This window comes from Apodemus sylvaticus, chromosome 1, assembly GCF_947179515.1.
Source record: "Apodemus sylvaticus chromosome 1, mApoSyl1.1, whole genome shotgun sequence".
Classification (NCBI taxonomy): domain Eukaryota; kingdom Metazoa; phylum Chordata; class Mammalia; order Rodentia; family Muridae; genus Apodemus; species Apodemus sylvaticus.
Window position 1 is genome coordinate 58,011,690 of NC_067472.1, and position 21,536 is coordinate 58,033,225.

Consider the following 21,536-nt stretch of genomic DNA (forward strand, 5'->3'; position numbering starts at 1 on the left):
CCTCACTATTCTCTTCTTTAAGTGGAGGTTCCTAACTGCCAAACCCAGGGGAGGGACACTGGAGGTGAAACCGCAAAGAGCAGGTTCCCAGCAACATGTGTAGAGACTCCCGATGTATAGGGACTCTTATGCTTGGGGACCTTGTCAGTCCCTTCTGTCGGTACCCGGCAGCAGCCTCGCGGGGTATGGAGATATTCAAACTACTTTACCAACCATCGCCCTACTCTACAGTGCAGTGAGGGCCAGCAGACAAAAGGCCAAGGCCTCAGGGTCCCTGCAAGCAGGCACCACCCTTAGCTCCTGCGGGCGGGGAGAAGATGAGGGGAGGTGCTGTCTTCCGTTCTTCTATTGGATGTAGCTGCTGTCCGTCTGATCCCTGGGGCGAGCCTATTGGTCGGTGGGGGGCGGGGCTTGTGTCCCAATGAATGGGGCGGGTAGCCGGAAGCAGGAAGTGAGTTTGCGAACGGAGCAGCTGCAGCAGGTGAGGTGCAGCGCCCTGGTTTCGGGGTTACGATGTGTCATCTTCAGGAGATCAGAGCGAGGCCTGGCTGTGCATGCAAGATCAACCTCTTTCTGTCCACTCTTCAGTGTCTCTTCCAAATCTCTCCCAGCTTTCGGGCAAGGAGAATTTCCAGACAGTAAAGAGTTAACACCTCTTTCCGAGCGAAGGGGTAGATGGGGCGGAGCCGCGCGAATAAGGAGTACAGAGGGTAGAAACGTGTCCTTAGTCTGGGGCGGAGCGTGGAGAACGTGGTGGGTTCAGAATTCCTTGAGTCCCAACTGGGCTGAAAAGCTTTGGCTAAGTTGCTTGCTTTCCAAGTGTCATATGGTTCCTATCTGGGAAATGGGTTGTGACCTTATGTGGCTTCCCAACAGAGCAACAGAAGAAAACAGGATAATGAAGGGCTGAAGAAAGAAATGAGACTGGGGCAGATGCTAGGAAGGAAAAGCTGGGGAGAAATCTTTTTGATTTACTTACTTTTTGACAGGGTTTCATGTACCCCAGACTGACCTTGGAATCTAACTCAGGGCCTGGTTGTTAGCTAGGCAAACTCTACCAACTGTGTTATAGCCCTGTCCTGGAAAGGCCTTTTCTAGTTTTCATACCCAACTGTTGAGCTTGGTGTCATAGTCACAATCAGTTTTGCAGAGGAGCAAAGAGATGCAGGAAAGTGAAGTGGCTGGCTTGGGTTTTAGAACCCATGGTAGAGCGGGGTTGGAACAGTGGGGTGGATATCCAGCAGGAAGCTTTTCTCAGCAGTTGTGATGAGCTAGAGGTGGTGGGAAATTCTGAACAGAGACTAGGAAATCTGAGAAGGTGGAGGTGAGACAGGGAGTGGCCAGAGCCGGGAGACTAATGAGGCTCTGTTCTGCTGGTTCTTTCTTCATATGTTTGGCATCTTTGAGCCTCAGTTTCCCCATCTGAAATATGAAGTAGTTGGATTCAGACTTTAAGTCTGAGAGGCCACAAGCCAACGCTGCCCCACTAGGTATTTGAGTCTTTGAATTTCAGCATTTCAGGTGAATGGGTGCAACTGGACTATTCCCCCCCTGGGCTTTTGGGTGGAAGAAATTAGTTAGCTCCTGAGATTTCAGAGCAGATGTGAAGATGCTGTGTTCTCTGAGATGACTGTGATGTGTTCTTTCAGGGCTCATGGCGGATACCCAGTACATCCTGCCCAATGACATCGGTGTGTCGAGCCTGGACTGCCGTGAGGCATTCCGCCTGCTGTCACCCACAGAGCGCCTCTATGCCCACCACCTGTCCAGAGCCGCTTGGTATGGAGGCCTGGCTGTGCTGCTCCAGACATCCCCTGAAGCCCCCTACATCTATGCCCTGCTTAGCCGCCTCTTCCGTGCCCAGGACCCTGACCAGCTGCGCCAACATGCCCTGGCTGAGGGCCTTACTGAAGAAGAGTATCAGGTCAGCTCTCACAGGCCAGCCTGGTTTCCTGAGGGGCTTCTAGAAGAGTATGAAGGACCAGAATCTAGGGCCATAGATCTCTCTCTCCAACTAGGTAGAGGATTAGACTAAAGAGTGCTATCTCAAACACACACACACACACACACACACACACACCCCTGTAGCTTCAGGCTTGTTATCTGTAGAATGTGCTCATGGTCTGCCCTTAGTATAGTGGTGGTCTACTTAGAACAGTGCCTGCTTCAAGATACAGGGAAGCAAGCCAGGCATGGTGGCACACACCTTGAATTCCAGCGCTTGAGAGGCTGAGGCAGAAAGATTGCTGTGAGTTTGAGGCCAGCCTAGGTACCATAGTTCTTGGCAGTCTGCCATGATTATACACCTGATACTGAAGGACAGAGGAATGCAGCCTGGGTAGGGACCTGGGTGCAATCTCTTCAGAGGTACCTAAGTACAATGTAGCTGTCTTCAGACACACCAGAAGAGGGCATCCAATTCCATTACAGATGTCTGTGAGCCACCATGCAGTTGCTGGGATTTGAACTCGGGACCTCTGGAAGAGCAGTCAGTTCTATATGCTGCTCATTTTGCAGATCTCAGTCTTGGAGAATTTCCTTTGAGTATATATCCTGAGCAATATTCATTTCATTTATTGGCTGTGAATCACTCTAAGTCAGTGTACATTGTAATCAAAGTAGTATTTGGGTTTTGTTTGTTTGTTTTGTTTTTTTCTTTTTTCTCTCTCTTTTTTTTAGCTGGGCAGTGGTGGCGCACGCCTGTAATCCCAGCACTCTGGGAGGCAGAGGCAGGCGGATTTCTGAGTTCGAGGCCAGACAACCAGAGATATACAGAGAAACCCTGTCTCGAAAAAAACCAAATTAAAAAAATCTTTCTCTCTCTTTTTTCTTTTCTCTCGAGACAGGGTTTCTCTGTGTAGCCCTGGCTGTCCTGGTACTCACTCTGTAGACCAGGCTGGCCTTGAACTCAGAAATCCGCCTGCCTCTGCCTTCCAAGTGCTGGGATTAAACGCGTGCACCACCACCACCTGGCTTGTTTTTGGTTTTTCAAGACAGGGTCTCTCCCTGGTGGTTCTAGAATTTGCTCAATAGACCAGGATGGCTTCAAACTCACAGAAATTTACTTGCCTCTGCCTCTTTTTTTTTTTTTTAATGCTGGACATTATAAATGGTTTCTAGTTTTTCTTGCAAACGTGCCGCAGTGCTCATTCTTGTATAAGTACATAAGTGGGAACTGTTTGTAGAAATAGAAATGCTGGGTTAAAGGCTCTGAACATTTATAATGATCTGATTCTGTCAAATTATCTTCTAAGGCCACACGTGGTGGTACACACATTTAATTTTAACACTCTGGAGTCAAGGGTAGGAGGATTGCTGTGGGTTCAAGGCCAGACTGATCTACATAGTTTGAGACCAGCCAGGCCTATATAGTGAGACCCTTTTATTAAAAATGGTTCAACACGTTACAGTCCCACAAGGAGTGTATGAGAATGTGACCTGGTTTTCTATAAGGGGAAGAAATTGATCAGATTGTTTATTTCTGAGCCAAGGTCACTATTTCTTCTATATCTTTGGAATTTTTGCTTATTGCATTCTGTCTCAAACAGTCCTTGGTGTACTGTTAAAAAGAGCAAATCTCTGTGATAGTGCCTGTAAGTAGGAAGTACTACCCAAGTGTTAACTATTTTCAGTGGGATGCCTTTGTTGGTAAGTAGCAGAGACCCAATCCAAAGTGGCTTAAAGAGAATTATGAGCCTCGTGTGGTGACATAAGCCTGTGATGGACCACTTGGGAGGCAGATGAGGCAAATCTCTCTGAGTTACAAGCCAGTCCACATAGTGCATTCCTGAACAGCTAGTAATACACCGTGAGGCCTTTCAGAGAATTACTGGCTCACATGATTGCGATGTGCAGGGCTAGAGGAGGCTTCAGGTGCCGTTAGCCGCAGCTGTTGGACGCTGTCTTGAGATGTGATCTTCATCTCTCCGTTTTCTCAAGCCATTCCCATAACAGAGCATCTCGACCTGGCGGTACCGGGCAGCTTGTCTATTAATAGCAAGAGAAGGTGATTCTCTGACCGCCCTACCCAGCTTCCATGCCTACCCTTAGAGCTGTGGGAGGCAGCCTCTTGCTATCACCAGCCTAGGTGTGTTTGGTAGCTACTAAAACCAGTTTTGCTACCCAGTAGGGTGGGGATAAAAATTCGTCTGTGACAACAAATTCGGCCAAATTGAGGCCTCTTAGAATCAGGGTTCTGCCCTGTGATTTCTTAGCCTCTCCCACACTGGTGTGACCTGGCGGAAAAAAAGGGCCACCTTTTCCTGAAAGGGGAAGGGTGTAGTCTCCTGTTTCTTACCGTGTTGTCTCTATTCCCAGGCATTCCTGGTCTACGCTGCAGGGGTCTACTCCAACATGGGCAACTACAAGTCCTTTGGTGACACCAAGTTTGTTCCTAACCTGCCCAAGGTGAGCTGGGGAGGGTGTCAAGGAGGCAGCAGTGGGCTGTGGTTAGAGAATAAAGAAGGGATTCTTGTTGGAGTCAAAGGTGCAGAATGATCCATAACCCTGTCACTGGGAGACTGGGACTGTGGTGTCACGTGGCATCCCCAGATACTGCAGATAAACATGTAAAGGAAAAGCATGATCCTTTCAGACAGCCCATCTGAGAGTCAAGCAAGTGTAGGTTGTGCGGATGTGAACTGTTAGACGCCTGCTGCTCGTCATTGGGAGTAGGCGGAGTCCACGCACTGTGCTTCCTCAGATACCTGTACTAGTGGCCTGGTAGTGTTGAATGCAATGTCTGAGTAGTTGTGTGGCAGCCTGAGGGTCAGCTTTTCTCGGGGCTTGCTGCTGCTGCTGCTGCTGCTACTGCTGCTGCTGCTGCTGCTGCTAGGCTATACTATGAGGTCTTAGGTTCAAGAAGAGGGAAGCTCTGGGAGTCTGAAGGACATTTGGCTAAACCAATAACGTCCTTTCTCCTTGCAGGAAAAGCTGGAACGTGTGATCCTGGGGAGTAAGGCTGCCCAACAGCAGCCAGAAGAAGTCAGGGAGCTCTGGCAGACCTGTGGGGAGCTTATGTTCTCCCTGGAACCAAGGCTTCGACATCTTGGACTGGGGAAGGAGGTGAGCCCCACCCTCCAAGAACTTGGTAAAGTGGAGGCATCCTTGCGGCTGCTTGGTATACGTGGAAGGGCAGCTAATGGTGGAAGACAGGAGGCTCTTACCCCTACTATCGAGCTAAAGCCACTTGGCACCACAGAGAACTGCACGGAATGTTTCTAGAATGTTCTTCCAGGTCTGTCCTGGCAGGATGTGGGTGCATAAACAGGGAAGGTGACATGATCTGGGAGGAGAAGGGAGTCTAGGAGAGAATGGTGCGGGGGACCAAGCGTCCCTGCCTCTAGGGCTTGCTTGGGGTGTGTGGAAAGACGCCATGGCAAGCCTTAGGGGTGGGCCAGCTAGAGAGGATGGGTGGAAGAGGGACTGGTCCAGCAGGGTGGCACACACCTGTCATGTCCTGTCATCGTAGCCCCCAGGACGGTGTGAGTCTGAGGCCAGTGTGGGACTCAAAGAAGAAAATACCGAAAACAACCTTTCCCCCTAGAAATAGATGGGACAGGGTGGAGGTGCTGGGAGGACACACAGAGCCTAGGCAGGAAGCCGTCAGCTGCCTCATAGGGTCTGCTCTGCGCCCTCAGTACTCCAGGCTCGTGTCTCTCCATACACCTTTTCTCTCTCTGTCTCTTCCCCAACAGGGAGTCACTACCTATTTCTCTGGAGATTGTACCATGGAGGACGCTAAGCTGGCCCAGGACTTTCTGGACTCTCAGGTTTGGGAATTGGCAATTTGGGATGCTAGTTTGATGGGGCTTCCTGACCCCGCCCCTTCTCCACAGCCACCTGCTCTTGGGTCCCAGCTTGAACTCACAGACATATGGGCACCTTAGGTCCTTGAGAAGGAGAAGACTTAAGTGTGTGAGAGGTAAGCCTGCGCCAGTCAGAAAGAGGGATGTCACACGCGTGCCAGGGTGCATCTACCGTGTCCGTGCTCCTCAGCCACATGGCAGCTCTGTGGCTGTCTCCCAAGTCCATCTCACACAACTAAGGGCTAACTGAGGTGGTTCTAGGCCTCACACAGTCAAGCTTGTGAAAATTAGTGCTGGCCGGGCAGTGGTGGTGCACACCTTTAATCCCAACACTTGGGAGGCAGAGGCAAGTGGATTTCTGAGATCAAGGCCAGTCTGGTCTGCAGAGTGTCTGCAGGACAGCCAGGGCTACACAGGGAAACCCTGCCTGGAAAAACTAAAAAGAAAGAAAGAAAGAAAATTAGTGCTCATGGGGCTATTGACTGGCTCAGTGGGCAAAGGGTACTTGCCAGTAAGCCCAAGGACATGAATTTGATATTCCAGGACCTCCTTGATGGAAAGAGAACTGACTCTTGAAACTATTGAGGCCTCCACACAAGCACCGTGGCACATGTGTGGGCCCCAGATATGTTTTTTGTTGTTGTTGTTGTTGTTGTTTGTTTTTTTTTCAAGACAGGGTTTCTCTGTGTAGCCCTGGCTGTCCTGGAACTCACTCTGTAGACCAGGCTGTCCTCGAACTCAGAAATCTGCCTGCCTCTGCCTCCCAAGTACTGGGATTAAAGGTGTGTGCCACCCCCTCCCATAGATATGTATTTTTAAATTAGAAAGTCTGTTTATTTTAGTGTGTATGTGTGTGTGTGTGTGCGCGTGCGCGCGCGCACATGCGCGCGCACCTAAAGTATATAATGTGTACCCGTGTACGTAGGAGCCCATGGCTAACCTGAGACTGGAGTTAGAGACAGTTGTGAGCCCCTGTTTACGTGCTGAGAACCAAAGCTGGGTCCTCTGCAAGAGCAGTGCAGTAAGCGCTCTTAACTGCTGGGCCACCTCTCAGCCCCAGTGTATTATATTATTTTATTCTTTTTGAGACAAAGTCTCACTATATAGATCAGAAATCTGCCTGCCTCTGCCTCCTGAGTGCTGGGATTAAAGGCGTTCACTAGCACTACAGACAGTTATCCCTTGCCCTCCCCTGTGGGCTTGGGAAGGTTCCTCAGGCCCTAGCCGACTTCTCCTCACTGTCCTGGGATGGCCACTCCACTCTCCTCAGTCTCCTAGATCTCACCGTTTTCTGTTTCTTTTCCCAGAACCTCAGTGCGTACAACACGCGGCTCTTCAAGGTGGCCGGCCAGGAAGGGAAGTCCCACTACGAGGTGCGACTGGCTTCAGTACTCAACACAGGTGCGCTCAGGCCCTAATGTCCAACGTCAGCCACCTAATGACCCAGGAGGCTCAGGCCAGCAGGCCAGTTGTTCCAGCAGAAAGAGTTCTTTGGTGTCAGTTCTTTCTTCATACAGCAAAAGAGTGGCTCTCGACTCTCCGGAGTCCTTTACTAATGTGAGCCAACACTTGGGGGTGGTCATGGCTGTCTGATTGGCTCTACCTGGTTTCAAGCCCACCCCAGAGCGCATTTGGCCTGTCCTCACTCACTCAGACACAGTGGCAGCAGTGACCTGTTAGAAAGCAAGGATAGCGAATATATTTAGGCCTCTGTGTCACCCTCTGCTCACTCGTTTTCACCCATCCACATCCCTAGTCAGTCCACATCTCCCGCTCCACACCTCCCGCTCCCTGATCTAGCCACACTCTAAGGCTTCTGATTGCTACGTCTTGTCACTAAGTCTTTTTACAGGATGTTGCCTACTTCCTGCCCAGAACAGCCTTGAGCCCATCTTGTCTACCCAGCCAGTTCCTCTCCATTCCACAGCTGGATGTGGGTGGCTCCTTTTCAGGGATCCTTCCAGCACGCCCACTAGTGCCCTGGTTGGGCTGTGTCTTGATGACAAGCTCTCTGCTAGAACGGGCTGTGTGTTTCTGTCAGAGTCTTTCCCAGTCAGTGCCCAGTGCTTGCTAATACTCAGGTGGAAATGTGGAAACGTGGGGCATGTAGCGGATGAACATGCCATATGCACTCCAGACAGAGGGACAGTATGAGCTGCAACAGGGTGATAGCAAAACTTAGGGGACAGCACAAAGTCTGTTTTGACAAAAAAGGAACACATTAACTAAAGATGGTTCTGCAGTTAAGAGCGCTGCTGTTCTTCTAGAGGACCTGGGTTAAGTTACCAGCATCCTAGGTACCAGGCGTGAGTGTGATGCACATATGTACACACACATACACACGTGTATATAGATACACATACATACACAGATACATCCATACGTATGCACACATTCATACATATACACAAAATAAAAACAACTCTTTAAAAAAGAAAGAAAGAAAAGGTTCACCAGTCCAGGAAACAGAAGGGGATCATGTTACAGTGGAGGCTGAAATAGATTCCATGCTCGCAGCACAGACTGCAGGGTAAGAGAGTGGCCAGGAGTGGCTTTGGGGCTGGGAATGTGAATCAAAGGTAGAACAGTGACCTCGAGTGCTCACGGCACTGGATCAAGCTTCTAGAAGACTCCCTCAGTGTCTGTCGTCCTTGGTTAGTGGTCCCTTCCTTGTCTCTCACAATCAGGAGTCACCCGCTTCTGTTCCCCAGTTACACTCAGCTCTCATAGTTTTTGAGATGTGACTCTTTTTTTATTCTTTTGTTTCTTTCAAAGATTGATTTCTTCCTCTTTTTTCTTTTTCAAGATTTGTTTTTATGTGTATAGTATATTTGAAGGTGCTTGAGGCAAGGAGAGGGTGTCAGTTCCTGTGGGACTGGAGTTACAGATGGCTGAGACACCAGATGTGGGTACTGGGAACTGAACCTGGGTCTTTCACAAGAACAAAATGTGTTCCCCACTCCCATCCCCCAAGACATAGTTTCTCTATATGGCCCTGGCTGTCCTAGAGCTCTGTAGGATGGGCTGGCCTTGGATTCAGAAATCTGCCCAATGGGACTCTTGGTGTGTGTGTGTATGTGTGTAGTATTGGGCTTTTGTTGTTGTGCTGGGATTAAAGGCATACAATGCTACCTGCTGGAGTATTGGGTTTCTGTGGAGGTTATTTTTTGGTTTTTTGAGATAGCATCTTCTGCAATCTCCGGGGCCACCCTAAACTCACTGTGTATGGATCTGAGATAGTCTTGAGTATGTATCTGAGATGACCTTGAACTCCTTCTCTCCCTAATCTACCTCTTAACCAATGGTGGTACGGTGTGCAGGCTCAGACACTCTCTCTCTCTCTCTCTCTCTCTCTCTCTCTCTCTCTCTCTCTCTCTCTCTGTCTCTCTCTCTCTCTCCTTTCACCCTGTGGAGGACCTAGGGACTACACGCAGGCTATAAGGCTTTATGGTCAGAACCTGTGCCCTCGGAGCCATAGCTCCAGCTCCTGTGTGTTTTGAGACAAGGTCTTACTCTAGCTCAGGCTGGCCTCAAACTCAGTGTAATCCTGTCTCCACCCCAAGCACAAGATTACAGGTGTGCACCATCACACCTGGTTTATGCAGTGCTAAGTATCAAATCCTGGGCCTTTGTGCATGGTAGGCGAGCGCCCTGTCCATCGAGCCACATCCCTAGCCTGTAACATATGCATGTTGGAATTTAGATAAAGAGAATTTATCCTAATTTCTGTTGGCAATGGGGAGCCATTAAAGTTCTTAGTGGGCCAGAGTGAGAAGCCTGCTGAGGTGCCCTGTCCCCATCCTGGCCTTTTCCCTGAGTGTTGCCTCATTCCTTAGACCCTGCTCTCGACTCTGAGTTGACTTCCAAGCTGAAGAGATATGAGTTCCAGGGGAACCATTTCCAGGTCACGCGGGGGGACTATGCCCCCATCCTCCAGAAGGTGGTAGAGCACTTGGAGAAAGCTAAGGTAGGGCCGGCTGGAGACTGAGGGGCCACTCCAAACCCTCTGGGCACCAAAGGTGGATGGTCCACGGCTGACCAAAGCCCTTTTCACCTCTAGGCTTATGCAGCCAATAGCCACCAGGAGCAAATGCTGGCCCAGTATGTGGAGAGCTTCACCCAGGGCTCCATTGAGGCCCATAAGAGGGGCTCCCGCTTCTGGATTCAGGACAAAGGCCCCATTGTAGAGAGGTGAGGTGCCAGCCTCTGCTCCCCTTCACCCCCATGCCTTCTGCCAGGTCACCTTCATCTCCTCTTTTCTCCTCTAGTTACATTGGCTTCATTGAGAGCTACCGTGACCCCTTTGGCTCCCGAGGAGAGTTTGAAGGTAACTTCTTGTGGAGTGGGGAGGGTGGGTGAAAATCCCTTTGCACAGGTCCAAGTTCACTTGCCCATTCTTCCTTGACGGTTCTGCCCTTCCTCCTAGAAGTAATAACAGAAGCCTGGGACAGTTCATTTACAATGCCCCGGGCACTGTAGTACAAAGTTAAAAGATTTTCCTTAGTGGAGGCTGAGCCCAGGTTACCCTGACTTTGAGCCATTTGGCTGTTAGGCCCTTTGTGGCTGACCTGACAAGGCTCTCGGGAGACAGGCAAACATGATTTCTTCACTTGGATTTGCCCATCATCCATCTGTAACCATAAGCCAAGTGGTCAGACGCCTGAGCATCACAGAGTCCCATGTGCAGTGATATGCTCAGCAGATAGGAGTGGATCTGCCACGCCGGTGAGACTGGTGTGGTAGCTTTCGTCCCTAGCGGCAGCAGACTGCCTCAGTCATCATCCCGCAGGCATGTCATTGCCGGAGGCTTCAGACTGGTCTCTGCCTACGCTTGTTCTCCCCATTCTGGATAGAGGGGCTGGACAACAAGTTGCTAAATCCAGAGATTAGCCTGGCAGGAGGAAGGAAAGTGCCAGCACTACATAGGGGCTCAGACATGAGGTCACAGGAACATGAAGGAATTCTGCCTGTTGTTTTCCTGCCTGGGGCCTGGGGCTTGGGGCTTGCGGTCCCCAGCAGCCAGCATAGGCTGTGCTCAGTGTAAATATGCGTGGGGAACTTGGAAGGGTGGATGGCATCCCAGGATGCTGCCAGACCACAGCCCCACCTCCCCATAGGCTTCGTGGCCATGGTAAACAAAGCCATGAGTGCCAAGTTCGAGCGGCTGGTCGCAAGTGCTGAGCAGCTGCTGAAGGAGCTGCCCTGGCCTCCTGCCTTTGAGAAGGACAAGTTCCTCACCCCTGACTTCACTTCCCTGGACGTCCTCACCTTTGCTGGCTCTGGCATCCCTGCAGGCATCAACATCCCCAACTGTGAGTGCCCTCCCCCCACACCACTTAGACTCCTCCCCCTTTGGCCACAAACTGACCTTTGCCCCTCATCCTTCTATCAGTGCCTCTTGACCTCTGCCCTTCCCTCTGTCAGCTCTCATCCCTGTTTTCTAGATGATGACCTGAGACAGACAGAAGGCTTCAAGAATGTGTCTCTGGGAAATGTGCTGGCTGTGGCCTATGCCACAAAGCGGGAGAAACTCACGTTCTTGGAGGAAGAAGACAAGGTGGGCATTGGCTATCTGAGCCTTGGGGCTAGGGTTATACTAGTCTGGGAAGGCGTATGGAGCAGTACTGTGGTGAAATCAGAGTCCAGCTTTGGTTCTGGCTTAGCCACCTTTCCTGCCATGGGGCCGACCCTTTGTCCCTGGAAAGTTCCCATTTCCTCACGGGGTGCATAGTGGAGGGTCATTATGCTGGCCCTTCCTGCTGAGTCATTGTGGGGGTGAGATTTGTTGCTCCACACGTGTGGACTGGAATAAGCTTGACTTCCTGAAAGCACATTCCCCACATGGGCCTTGCTGGGAGGACTGGCATGCAGTGCCCACAGTGAGATGGCGGCGGTCAGTGGGGTCCTTGTTTGTCTTGACAGGACCTGTACATCCGCTGGAAGGGGCCGTCCTTTGATGTGCAGGTGGGGTTACACGAGCTCTTGGGCCACGGCAGCGGCAAGCTCTTTGTACAGGTGAGGAGGACCAGCAGGGACCACCTGACCCGTCCCACCCATAGGTGGAGCTGTTCATTTCTAGGGAGCCATGGCTCCCCTAAGTGTCTGGAAAAATACAGGCTCAAGGTGCAGAGACAGACAGTGCCTGCAGCCTTGGCACAGGCAGTGGCAGAAACTGGCCCCTCCCTGAGTCATGCTTTTAAGGGGAGCTTCCCTGGCCTGAGCTGAGCATTCCCTCTCGGTCAGCAGCCACCAGTTGAGCTATCGTGGAGAGCCCTGTTACCCATTCATTTCTCTGGGTTCCTGGGGCATTTTGCAGGGAGGTCAATTCAAGTCTTTTGTGCTTAAGGGACTATCTCCCCAGAGCACTTCTTCCGCATTGGCCACAGTGCCTGAAACCCTTGGCTTGTACTTGGGTAACATTGTAAGGCCGACATCTTTACAGCATGCTAAGGAGACTTGAAGGCTCGCCGCGTGGGGCCACATAGCTGAACTATCCATGGGAGAGTAAGGTCCGTCAGTGTGAAGGGGGTTCTGGGCTGGGTTTGCTCTCACTGCTGGGGCTGCCTCCCTAGATGAGGGAGGGACAGAGCTACATCTGGTAAGGCCAGAGAATCCAGAGAGCAGCGGAAGGGGCCGCCCCCAGCACGCTGTCTCATCTAGCTTTTTATTCAGGCCATGACTTTAATTACGTCTTTTCTTCTGGCGGGGGCCCCAGTGGATCCATCTGTACAGTGGGGTTCCTGACATGATCATATGAACTCCTGTGAAGAACAGAAGGGGAGGTGAAGTATAAGCCCTGGCACAGTGGGGTTTTAGTAAACGTGTTAGTGTCTGGGAGGCACAGAGGTGACTTGGGCTGACTCCAGTCTGGGGCTCTCGGTCTCAGAGCCTCTGTTTTCTCACCGGTGATTTGTGTTGGTGATAGAGTCTTCCCCAGGAAGACGCTTGGCATGGTGGGCAGGGCCATGTTGGCAACATGAGTGGTAGCACCAGAAGCACATGGGGCGAGGCAGCCATGCTCTTTGGCCCACATATTGGGTGTCTCTTCACAGCTCTGGAGAGCGAGTTCCCATACAATTTCAGGTGGTCCCTCCCTTGTCTGGACCCCAGTTCGTGCAGTGAAGTGCATGGTGGTTCCTGTCTGCTGAGGGATCTGAGGGAGTAGTTGGCATACTAGAGCTCGGAGGGTTGCCTCAGAACTTCCCCTTCCTCATCTCTCTGAGCCACTCTGATTCTGCCCGGGGACACTGTCCCCTAGCCCACCCACATCCACCACCTTTCTTCTACAGGATGAGAAAGGTGCTTTCAACTTTGACCAGGAGACTGTGATCAACCCAGAGACTGGGGAGCAGGTAAGAGAGCCTCTGTGGAGCCAGGTGACTGGGACGGGGGACACAGGCAGGCCCTGATTTCTTGGGTCCTGTGTCATCCTTCTAGATCCAGAGCTGGTACCGGAGTGGAGAGACATGGGATAGCAAATTCAGCACCATTGCCTCCAGCTACGAAGAGTGCCGGGCCGAGAGTGTGGGCCTCTACCTCTGTCTCAACCCCCAAGTGCTGGAGTAGGAACAGTGGGCTGGAGGGGCGGTGGGCTGAGTCCCCATGCTGGGCTGCTACTGGAGCACGGGGGGAATCTGATGCTTCCTGTCTCCACTCCACCAGGATCTTTGGCTTTGAGGGAGCTGATGCAGAAGACGTAATCTACGTGAACTGGCTCAACATGGTTCGCGCTGGGCTGTTGGCTTTGGAGTTCTATACCCCAGAGGCAGCCAACTGGCGACAGGTGAGGATTCTGGGTGCAAGGATGGCACAAGTGCACCCCCTAAGGCAGACAAACTTATTCTAACCCCAGACTGTACTGTGAGGAAAGCTATGCACATTTCTACTGGAAGAAGAGAGACAGGATTCAAATTCATGTAGTCTTCCTTCTTAGCCACTGGGCTCAGCCACTCAGTCACAGTTTTTTGTTGTTGTCTTGTTTTGTGCTTTTCCAGACAGGGTTTCTCTGTGTAACCCTGGCTGTTCTAGAATCCACTCTGTAGATCAGGCTGGCCTTTAACTCACAGAGATCCCTCTGCCTCTGTCTCTTGAGTACTGAGATTAAAGATGTACACTACCATACCTGGCCAACATATAGTTTGAAACCGTGTTAACCAACAGTGATTTAATTTTTTTTAAACTTATGTGTGTGCATGTGTGTGTGCCCAGTTTTGGAGAGCTAGCTGTCTCCTTCCATTTTGAGTCCTGGGAATCAAACTCCGTTGTGAGATTTGCATGGCAAATGCTTTACTCGTCAATCCACTTTGCTGGATTTTTTATTTTTATTTTTTAACAAAATCAGATAAATACATTTTGAGGAGTCAGTATATGTCATCAAGAGGGGCACACTATAAAGCCTTGCAGCCACTAGAGAGCTAAAACGGGGTTTACCTGAGTCCAGAAGAAGCCGAGAAGCCCGAGCGACATAGCAAGATCCCATCTCAAAAGAGAGGGCTGGAGAGAGGGCTCCGTAGTTATGAGCACTGCTGCTCTTCCAGAGGACCTGGGTTCAATTCCAGCACCCAGATGAAAGCTAAGAAAATTGTCTCCAGTTCCGAGGAATCCAATACCTTCTTCTGGATTCCACAGACACTGCACACATGTGGTGCACATACATATAAGCCAAACACCCATACATATAAAATAAAACTGTAATATATTTTTTAAAATCTTAGAAAGAAAATGATGTGTGTGCACACACATACACACATAAAAGAAAATACACATTTTAGAGTCTGGACTGAGGTTTGACTCCTGCCTCCCTTGGCAGCTGGGTGATACTGAACCAGGCACTTCAATCCTCTGGACCTCCATGTTTTGCCATATGTGAGAGTGGGGTAATGGAGCCTGCCTGGTTCCATTGTTGGGCACAGAAAAGACTGGGAGAGCGAGTCCTCCAGGTCTTCAGTGAGGGGACCCCATGCGTAGCTGCTGTCTGGAGCACTGAGAGGCATGGCGGATTATGAGGGGAATAGGGCACCAGGTTCTGCCCACACAGCCCGCCTCACAGGAGAAAGGAAGAAGTGAAGGGGAGAGGTGTGGGCTGAGTGGACCCCCTCACCCCCGCCCCCACCCCTTCCCCCCACCCTCAGGGTAAGAGGGAATAAATGGATGACGTCAGCTGGTGATTAGCATGCTGAACTCATGTGCAGACTGTGCAGTAAGCATTCAGTATCTGCTCCACACAGCCTCTTTCCCTTGGCAGGCCCACATGCAGGCCCGATTTGTGATCTTGAGGGTTTTGCTGGAAGCTGGTGAAGGACTCGTTACCGTCACTCCTACCACAGGCTCTGATGGGCGCCCAGATGCCCGGGTCCACCTGGACCGCAGCAAGATCCGCTCAGTGGGCAGACCTGCCCTGGAGCGGTTCCTGCGGAAACTCCAGGTAAGTGAAGGTCTCTCATCTTGGCTGCCACCAGCCTCTTCTCTGTCCCTCTCTCCCACCTGTGAGTACCTCTTAACCTCCTGAACGGTTCCTTCATCCAGCAAGTCTTTTTAGTGGCAGAATAAGCTATGAGCAGTTTCTCACATGGACATGAAGGAATGCAGACAGCGAACAGATAAAGAAAGCAAACAGGACACCTTTAGACCATGACAAGAGCTGTGTGGCAGTGACGCTGCTGCGTGTGGTGATGCGCAAGACTGGGGGTCCACTCTGCCCACGCCTCTCCCCTCAATTTCTTCCTTGCTCCTGTGTTCACTGAGGTCATTTTTGTTAATTTGTTCTTTTTAAGAATTTTTTTTAATATTTTGAGACAGTCTTACATGTATCCCAGGATGGCCCAGACCTCACTATGTTGGACCAGGCTAACCTTCACTCGTGCCCTCCTGCTTCTGCCTCTACCTGCCAACTGCCAAGATTGTAGGTGTGTTCTGCTACACCCAACTAAAACACTTGTTAGTAAAGTTAAATAAAATTAAATTAGGGGCTGGGGGTAGAGTATGATTTAATACATCTAAGACCCTGGGTTTCATCCCTGGACTACCAAAAACGTGAATTAGGATGAAAGGCACTAGATAAGAACCGCAGGGTCCTTGGTGGATTCCAAGATAGGAAGGGGCACTGTGGGCAAAGCCGATGAGACAGACCTGGGTGGGCTCCGGTAGTCCCTAGTAGTCCGACTGTGTATGAATTGGAGGCAAACACGCTGCCCTGGCAGCTTCTGGATGCTCACTCTGCCATCTTTGCAACAGTTCTATGTGATTTTTGCTGCAAATGGCAAATGCTGTTGTCAGAGCATTAGGAATAGGAGTCAAATCTATCAGCTCCTAGGCAGTATTGAATCAGCCCCTTGAGCAGAGTCTCACTGCATAGCCCTGGCTGCCTTGCAGCTCTCTGTGTAGACCAGGATGGCCTCAAACTCACAGAGACTGAGCTGCTTCTGTCTCCCTAGTGCTGGGATAAAGGCATGCTCACCGTGAGTGGCCCAGTTTGGTCCTTGTACAGGGCAGTCTTACCTCATCATATTCAGTCTCCTCAGCAGTATGTTATAGACACAGAAGATGACATCATCCTTGATGTAGCTGTTTATTGTATCAGCCATGTTGGTTTTTTTTTTTTTTTTTTTTTGTCTTTCTGATGTTAGCAAAATTGGCTTCTTGGAAGGTCCAGCAACAGTGGGCTCAATTCGTATGTGACTGACTGGCTGGAACTGTGGCAGCCCCACATTCAGACATGGTGCAGGTTCCTCACTTTGCTCAGGGCTCCCTGACTCCTGTTATTCCTATGGTCCTCTTTCTGGAGCCCCCAATTCCACATCCATAAAATTCAACCAACTGTACACACCCACACTCACATACACATGCACATGCATACACACACACACACACACACACAGAGGAGAGTCATTTTGCATGTACTGGACATCCACAATTTTTTTGTCATCATTCCTTAAATAGTATGGATTAAGAACTAATTACATAGCATTACATTGGAAATTATAAATAATCTAAGGGCCTGAGCTATCAGCCAGTGGGTAGAGTGCTTGTATAGTGTACATGGAGCCCTGGGTCCGAAAGTGTTAGCTCATGCCTGTGACCCCAGCGCTTAGGAGTGGAGGCTGGAGGATTAGGAGTTTAGGGTCATCCTTCACTACATAAGGAGTTTGAGGTTAACCTAGGTAGGCTCTGTCTCAAAAAAAAAAAATGTAGGGCTGAAGAGATGTCTCAGTGGGTAATAATGCTTGCCACATAAACAGAAGGACCTGAGTTCAAATCCCCAGTCTTATGTAAGAAAGCCAGGCCTGGTTGCATACCCTGCAGCTGCAGCACCACTGAGGTAGGAGGATCGCTGGAGCTTTCTGACTCCAGATTTGTGAGAACTGCGTTTAAGGGAGTACGCTGGAGGATGATAGAATAGGAGCTAATGGCTTTCTCTGGTTTCCTATGCAGACACCAAACACACATGTGCACATACATCAGACACATATACATAACATTTTGTGTAATAAATCAAGTGCAATATAAAATATGCTATACCAGAAGACGCATATAGCACACCGATTTGGATTAGAGATGTAGACATTCAGGTTTTAGGATCCATTGAGGGTACCGGATCCCATTCCCAGTAGTCTGTTCTGCCTGAATCACTTCTGATGCTACTGGCTCCTTTGGTGTCCATGTTGCTAACTCTCCAGTTTGAGCTCCCCAGGTCTGGCTTGTTGGTGAGATGATCATGTATGAAGAGATTACATATTACTAAGAAGTGAGAGAGATGAACTCCAGAGTCCACATAGCAGAGGGAGATAATAGACTCTATGAGGGGAGACAACATAAGAGTTGGTGGAAGGGAAAGGTGACGCTTCCATAGCTGTCTCTACGGGGGTCTTAATCCTATTTACAGCGGAGGAGCCTGGGTGCTTTTAAAAGCCCCACCTCTTCCATTTTTCATTTAAATTGTGTGTGTGTATGTGTGTGTGTGTGTGTGTGTGTAATGTATGTGTGACATATGCACATGTGTGTCCTGTTCCATTACTCTCTGCTGTGCTCCCTTGAAACAGGGTCTTTCACTGATCCTGAAGCAAGACTGGCTGTACCTGCCCCCTCAGCACTGGGATCACAGCCCATATGTCAGGGCCTAGCTTTTAACATGGGTGCTCAGGACTTGAACTCATGCTTCTGGTTCTTACCCACTGAGCCATCTCTTAACCCCAAAGCCTAACTTCTTAATATACACTAGCTTTTTGAAAAAATTTAGCTGTCAGACATTCTGCCGCATACCTTTAATATGCACTCAAGAGGCAGAGGCAAGCAAGTCTTGCGTGAATTCAAGGCCCAACTGGTCTACATGTCTTTAAAAAAAAAAAATTAGCCACCTAGGATGTTAGGATGTATAGCTCAGGTTGTACTCCCTATGTTGCGAAGGATAGCCCTGAACTATTGATCTTTCTGTCTCTGCCTTCCAAGTGCTGGGATTATAGGTGCCACCATATTTGATATGGGTACGTCTTAGCCATTAGGTTTGTAGCTCTGAAATTTGTTCTTTTGTTTTGTTTTGTTTGCTTTTTTCGAGACAGGATTTCTCTATGTAGCCCTGGCTGTCCTGGAACTCACTCTGTAGACCAGGCTGGCCTCGAACTCAGAAATCTGCCTGCCTCTGCCTCCCAGAGTGCTGGAATTACAGGTGTGTGCCACCACCGCCCAGCCTAGCTCTGAAATTTTATAACAGACAAACCACAACAGATCCCTGTCCAGGGCTAGGTCCGACTGGCCATGGCTGCTGGCAGAGTCCTGTGGCTGTGAGGTGAGTGCCCATCGAAGGCACTTTATCCCTCCTCCCTACAGGTGCTGAAGTCCACAGGGGATGTGGTTGCAGGGCGGGCCCTGTACGAGGGCTATGCAGCGGTCACCGACGCACCCCCGGAGTGCTTCCTCACCCTAAGGGATACAGTACTGCTGCGCAAGGAATCCCGGAAGCTTATTGTTCAGCCCAACACCCGCCTGGAAGGTAACGGATGTTACAGTGATCGGTGGAGCTACCTGAGGTCTCTCCAGAGAGCACATAATACACTTGGTTCAGGGAGGGCTCCCTCTGCCACAGTCTTCCGACAGACTTTTGGCATTTCCCATCTCCCACACACAGGGACACTGGTTGTCAAACAGCAGGGAGAGCTCTCAGGAAGGCCAGCAGAGTAGGAGCTCGTAGAGGCCAGGCCAGGACCTGGAGGATCCTGACAGTGCAAGGTCCTAGAAGGAGGTAAAGTCAGGCAATGAGCTGGGACCGCATAGGACCTAAGAGAATTTGAATCAGCAACATTCAGGGTGGAGATGTCCTGGATCACCCCCTGCTTCTCAAGTAACGTTTCCATTTTCAGAATCCCTGACCCTGCTTGCATGGTGCTGGTACCTCGTGTGCCCTATCTCTCCAATGCACCAAAGCCTCTGCTCGAGCCTTTGTACACACTGTACCCTCTGCTTGGCACGGTGCCCCTCAAATCTGTGCCTGTCTGACTCTTCTTGTTGTCCCTGCTAAATGGCACCTTCCTGAGACATGTTGTCTCTAGCCCCTCAACACGAAACAGCCCCTCAGTCTCTTACCTCAGCCTCGCTTCCTTTGCTTTGATACACGGAGTTCAGGGGAGGCCACTGAGGGTTGGAGCAGTAGATGGAACTGAGACCATCTTCTGAAGTAGTTCAGAGACTGTTAGAGATGAAAACTCAACAAATATATTAACCCCACATCTGTAGCTTCAGAGTGCCCAGCAAAGGTCTTGGGAGGAAGTAGTGGAAGAACCAGTCTTGAGGAACAGGTTGGAGTTTTCAAAGGTAGTGGTGATCTGGGGTGTGGTCCATGGTAGAACATTTGCCTAATGTGTAAGAGGCCCTGGGTTCTACCCCAAGCACTTCGGTAGTTGGTGGTAGTGTTGACAGTGGTGGTAGAGGACTTGCAGGACCTAGGTGAAGCGTTTTCACGATAGGCCGGGATTGTAGCTCACTGGCCGCATGCTTTGCACTCCCAAATCAGGTCCCAGGTTCCAAAACTAGTACTGAAAAAACAAAACAAAACCAAAAACAAAAAAAGAGGAGCTTTTCAAGCATGAACTCCCCAAGCCTAATGAAGAATGGTTACTATATCCCCACACCAGTTTTCATCCGGGAACTGAAGTACACACAAATGATCTTCACAGAGTCAGGACTTGAACTTAGGCCGTGTTAGCTACTGTATACCTCTCAGTGCCACATGCCACACAGACTGAAAAGGTTGAGCAGCTGAGGAGTGATCGAGGGGACGATTCCCACCAATCCAGGGACCTTGAGACACACCCATTTAACAAGTCTGACGCTCAGAGCCGCTGCTTGAGCACACCACCGATGCTCTACCATGTGCAGTCCCCATAGCACAACAGGAGAGGTACTGTGCTCAGTCCCCAATTTACCCACAAGGCACTGAGGCTTAGAGCAGCTGGAAAACTTGCCCGTGGTCTAGACATAGGAAGCAGTTGCTGCACTGTAAGTTTCAAGAGGCTGAAGACTGTCTCATTTGATCTAATACAGCACTTGAAAATAGATTTCAGATTTATTTATTTGATGTGTGTTTTGCCTGCATGTATGTGTGGACCATGTGCATGCAGAGCCCTTGGAAGCCACAAGAGGGCACTGGATCCCCTGAGACTGGAATTAAAGATCATTGTGAGCCACCAAGTGGGTGCTGGAGGCCCAGCTAAGAGCAGTTTGGGTCCTCCACAAGAGCAGCAAGTGCTCCAACCCCTGAGCTCTCTCCAGCCCCGACAGCACTTTTATCAGTTATTTTTGTTACTGGTTGTTGGGGTTATGTTGGTTTTGTTGAGACCAGAATTTCCTAGGCTAGCCTTCAAATTAATGATCCTTTTTCTCAGGCCCCTTGAGTTCTGGGATTATGGTGTGTGCTACTATGCCAGACTTGATTTAATCTTGACTTAAGGGAAGGATGAGAGCAGGTGGCAGGTTATTTAAGTCTAAGTCTCCCTGCATGTAATCCCGCCCTTCCTTGCAGGGTTATTCTGATGCCTTAACATTGAGCAGTTTGTGCCACAGAGCTCAGTCAGAACTCGCTGCCCCTGTGAATGTTACTGTGTAACCTTAGCTTTCTGTGCTGCTGTTTTCCTCCATCTCCTCCCAGGCTCAGAAGTACAACTTGTAGAGTATGAGGCCTCAGCCGCTGGCCTCATCCGATCCTTCTGTGAGCGGTTTCCTGAGGATGGGCCTGAGTTGGAGGAGGTTCTTATCCAGCTGGCCACAGCAGATGCTCGATTCTGGAGGGACCAGATCCAGAAGGCTTCATCTGGCCAGGCTTGAGAAGATCTGTGTGCTCTCTCCCCTCTTTGTCAAACCAGGGCTGCCAGTGGCCCTGAATTGTGTGTGATTAGGAGTCAGGGGAGGGGCAGGAGCTTGGACTTTGGTGCTACCTCAGCTGAGGGTGGTGACGCTAACCCCTTCCATTTGTCAGCACTTTCCAGTTTACCAGATGTCCTCAGTTCCTGGATCTGCACTGCCATCTGTGGCAGGAGCTCCATAGGGTGCCTAGTCCAGTTTTCCACATGGGAAGGCGACAGTTCTGAGAAGTGACTATTCTAGATCTGGCGGGTGGCGTGTGACAGAGCCAGGGCTCAAAGCATTCTCACCAAATCCAGCGCTCTTCGTGTACTACTTTTATAGCCAGAAAAATAAATATGACAACCACCACCTTTGCAATGTGTGTGTTTCTTCCTCTTC

The 21,536-nt window shown here is 50.2% G+C and overlaps 1 protein-coding gene across 2 annotated transcripts; it reads left to right on the top strand.

Annotated features, from left to right (window-relative positions):
- The first annotated feature begins 422 nt into the window (after window positions 1–422).
- Window positions 423–21,506, top strand: Dpp3 (dipeptidyl peptidase 3). Of its 2 annotated transcripts, none has more exons than XM_052193155.1 (18): window positions 423–481; window positions 1,650–1,924; window positions 4,318–4,407; window positions 4,927–5,064; window positions 5,697–5,771; window positions 7,115–7,208; window positions 9,644–9,774; window positions 9,868–9,998; window positions 10,076–10,134; window positions 10,925–11,119; window positions 11,252–11,364; window positions 11,730–11,822; window positions 13,097–13,159; window positions 13,245–13,369; window positions 13,470–13,590; window positions 15,052–15,231; window positions 18,630–18,792; window positions 20,944–21,506. In XM_052193155.1, the coding sequence occupies exons 2-18, from the start codon at window positions 1,655–1,657 to the stop codon at window positions 21,117–21,119; spliced, it is 2,217 nt and encodes a 738-aa protein (XP_052049115.1). In that variant the 5' UTR covers window positions 423–481; window positions 1,650–1,654; the 3' UTR covers window positions 21,120–21,506. The 2 variants fall into 2 exon arrangements, with proteins under 2 accessions (XP_052049115.1, XP_052049104.1); XM_052193144.1 differs by lacking the exon at window positions 423–481 and adding an exon at window positions 694–753.
- The last annotated feature ends 30 nt before the right edge of the window (window positions 21,507–21,536 follow it).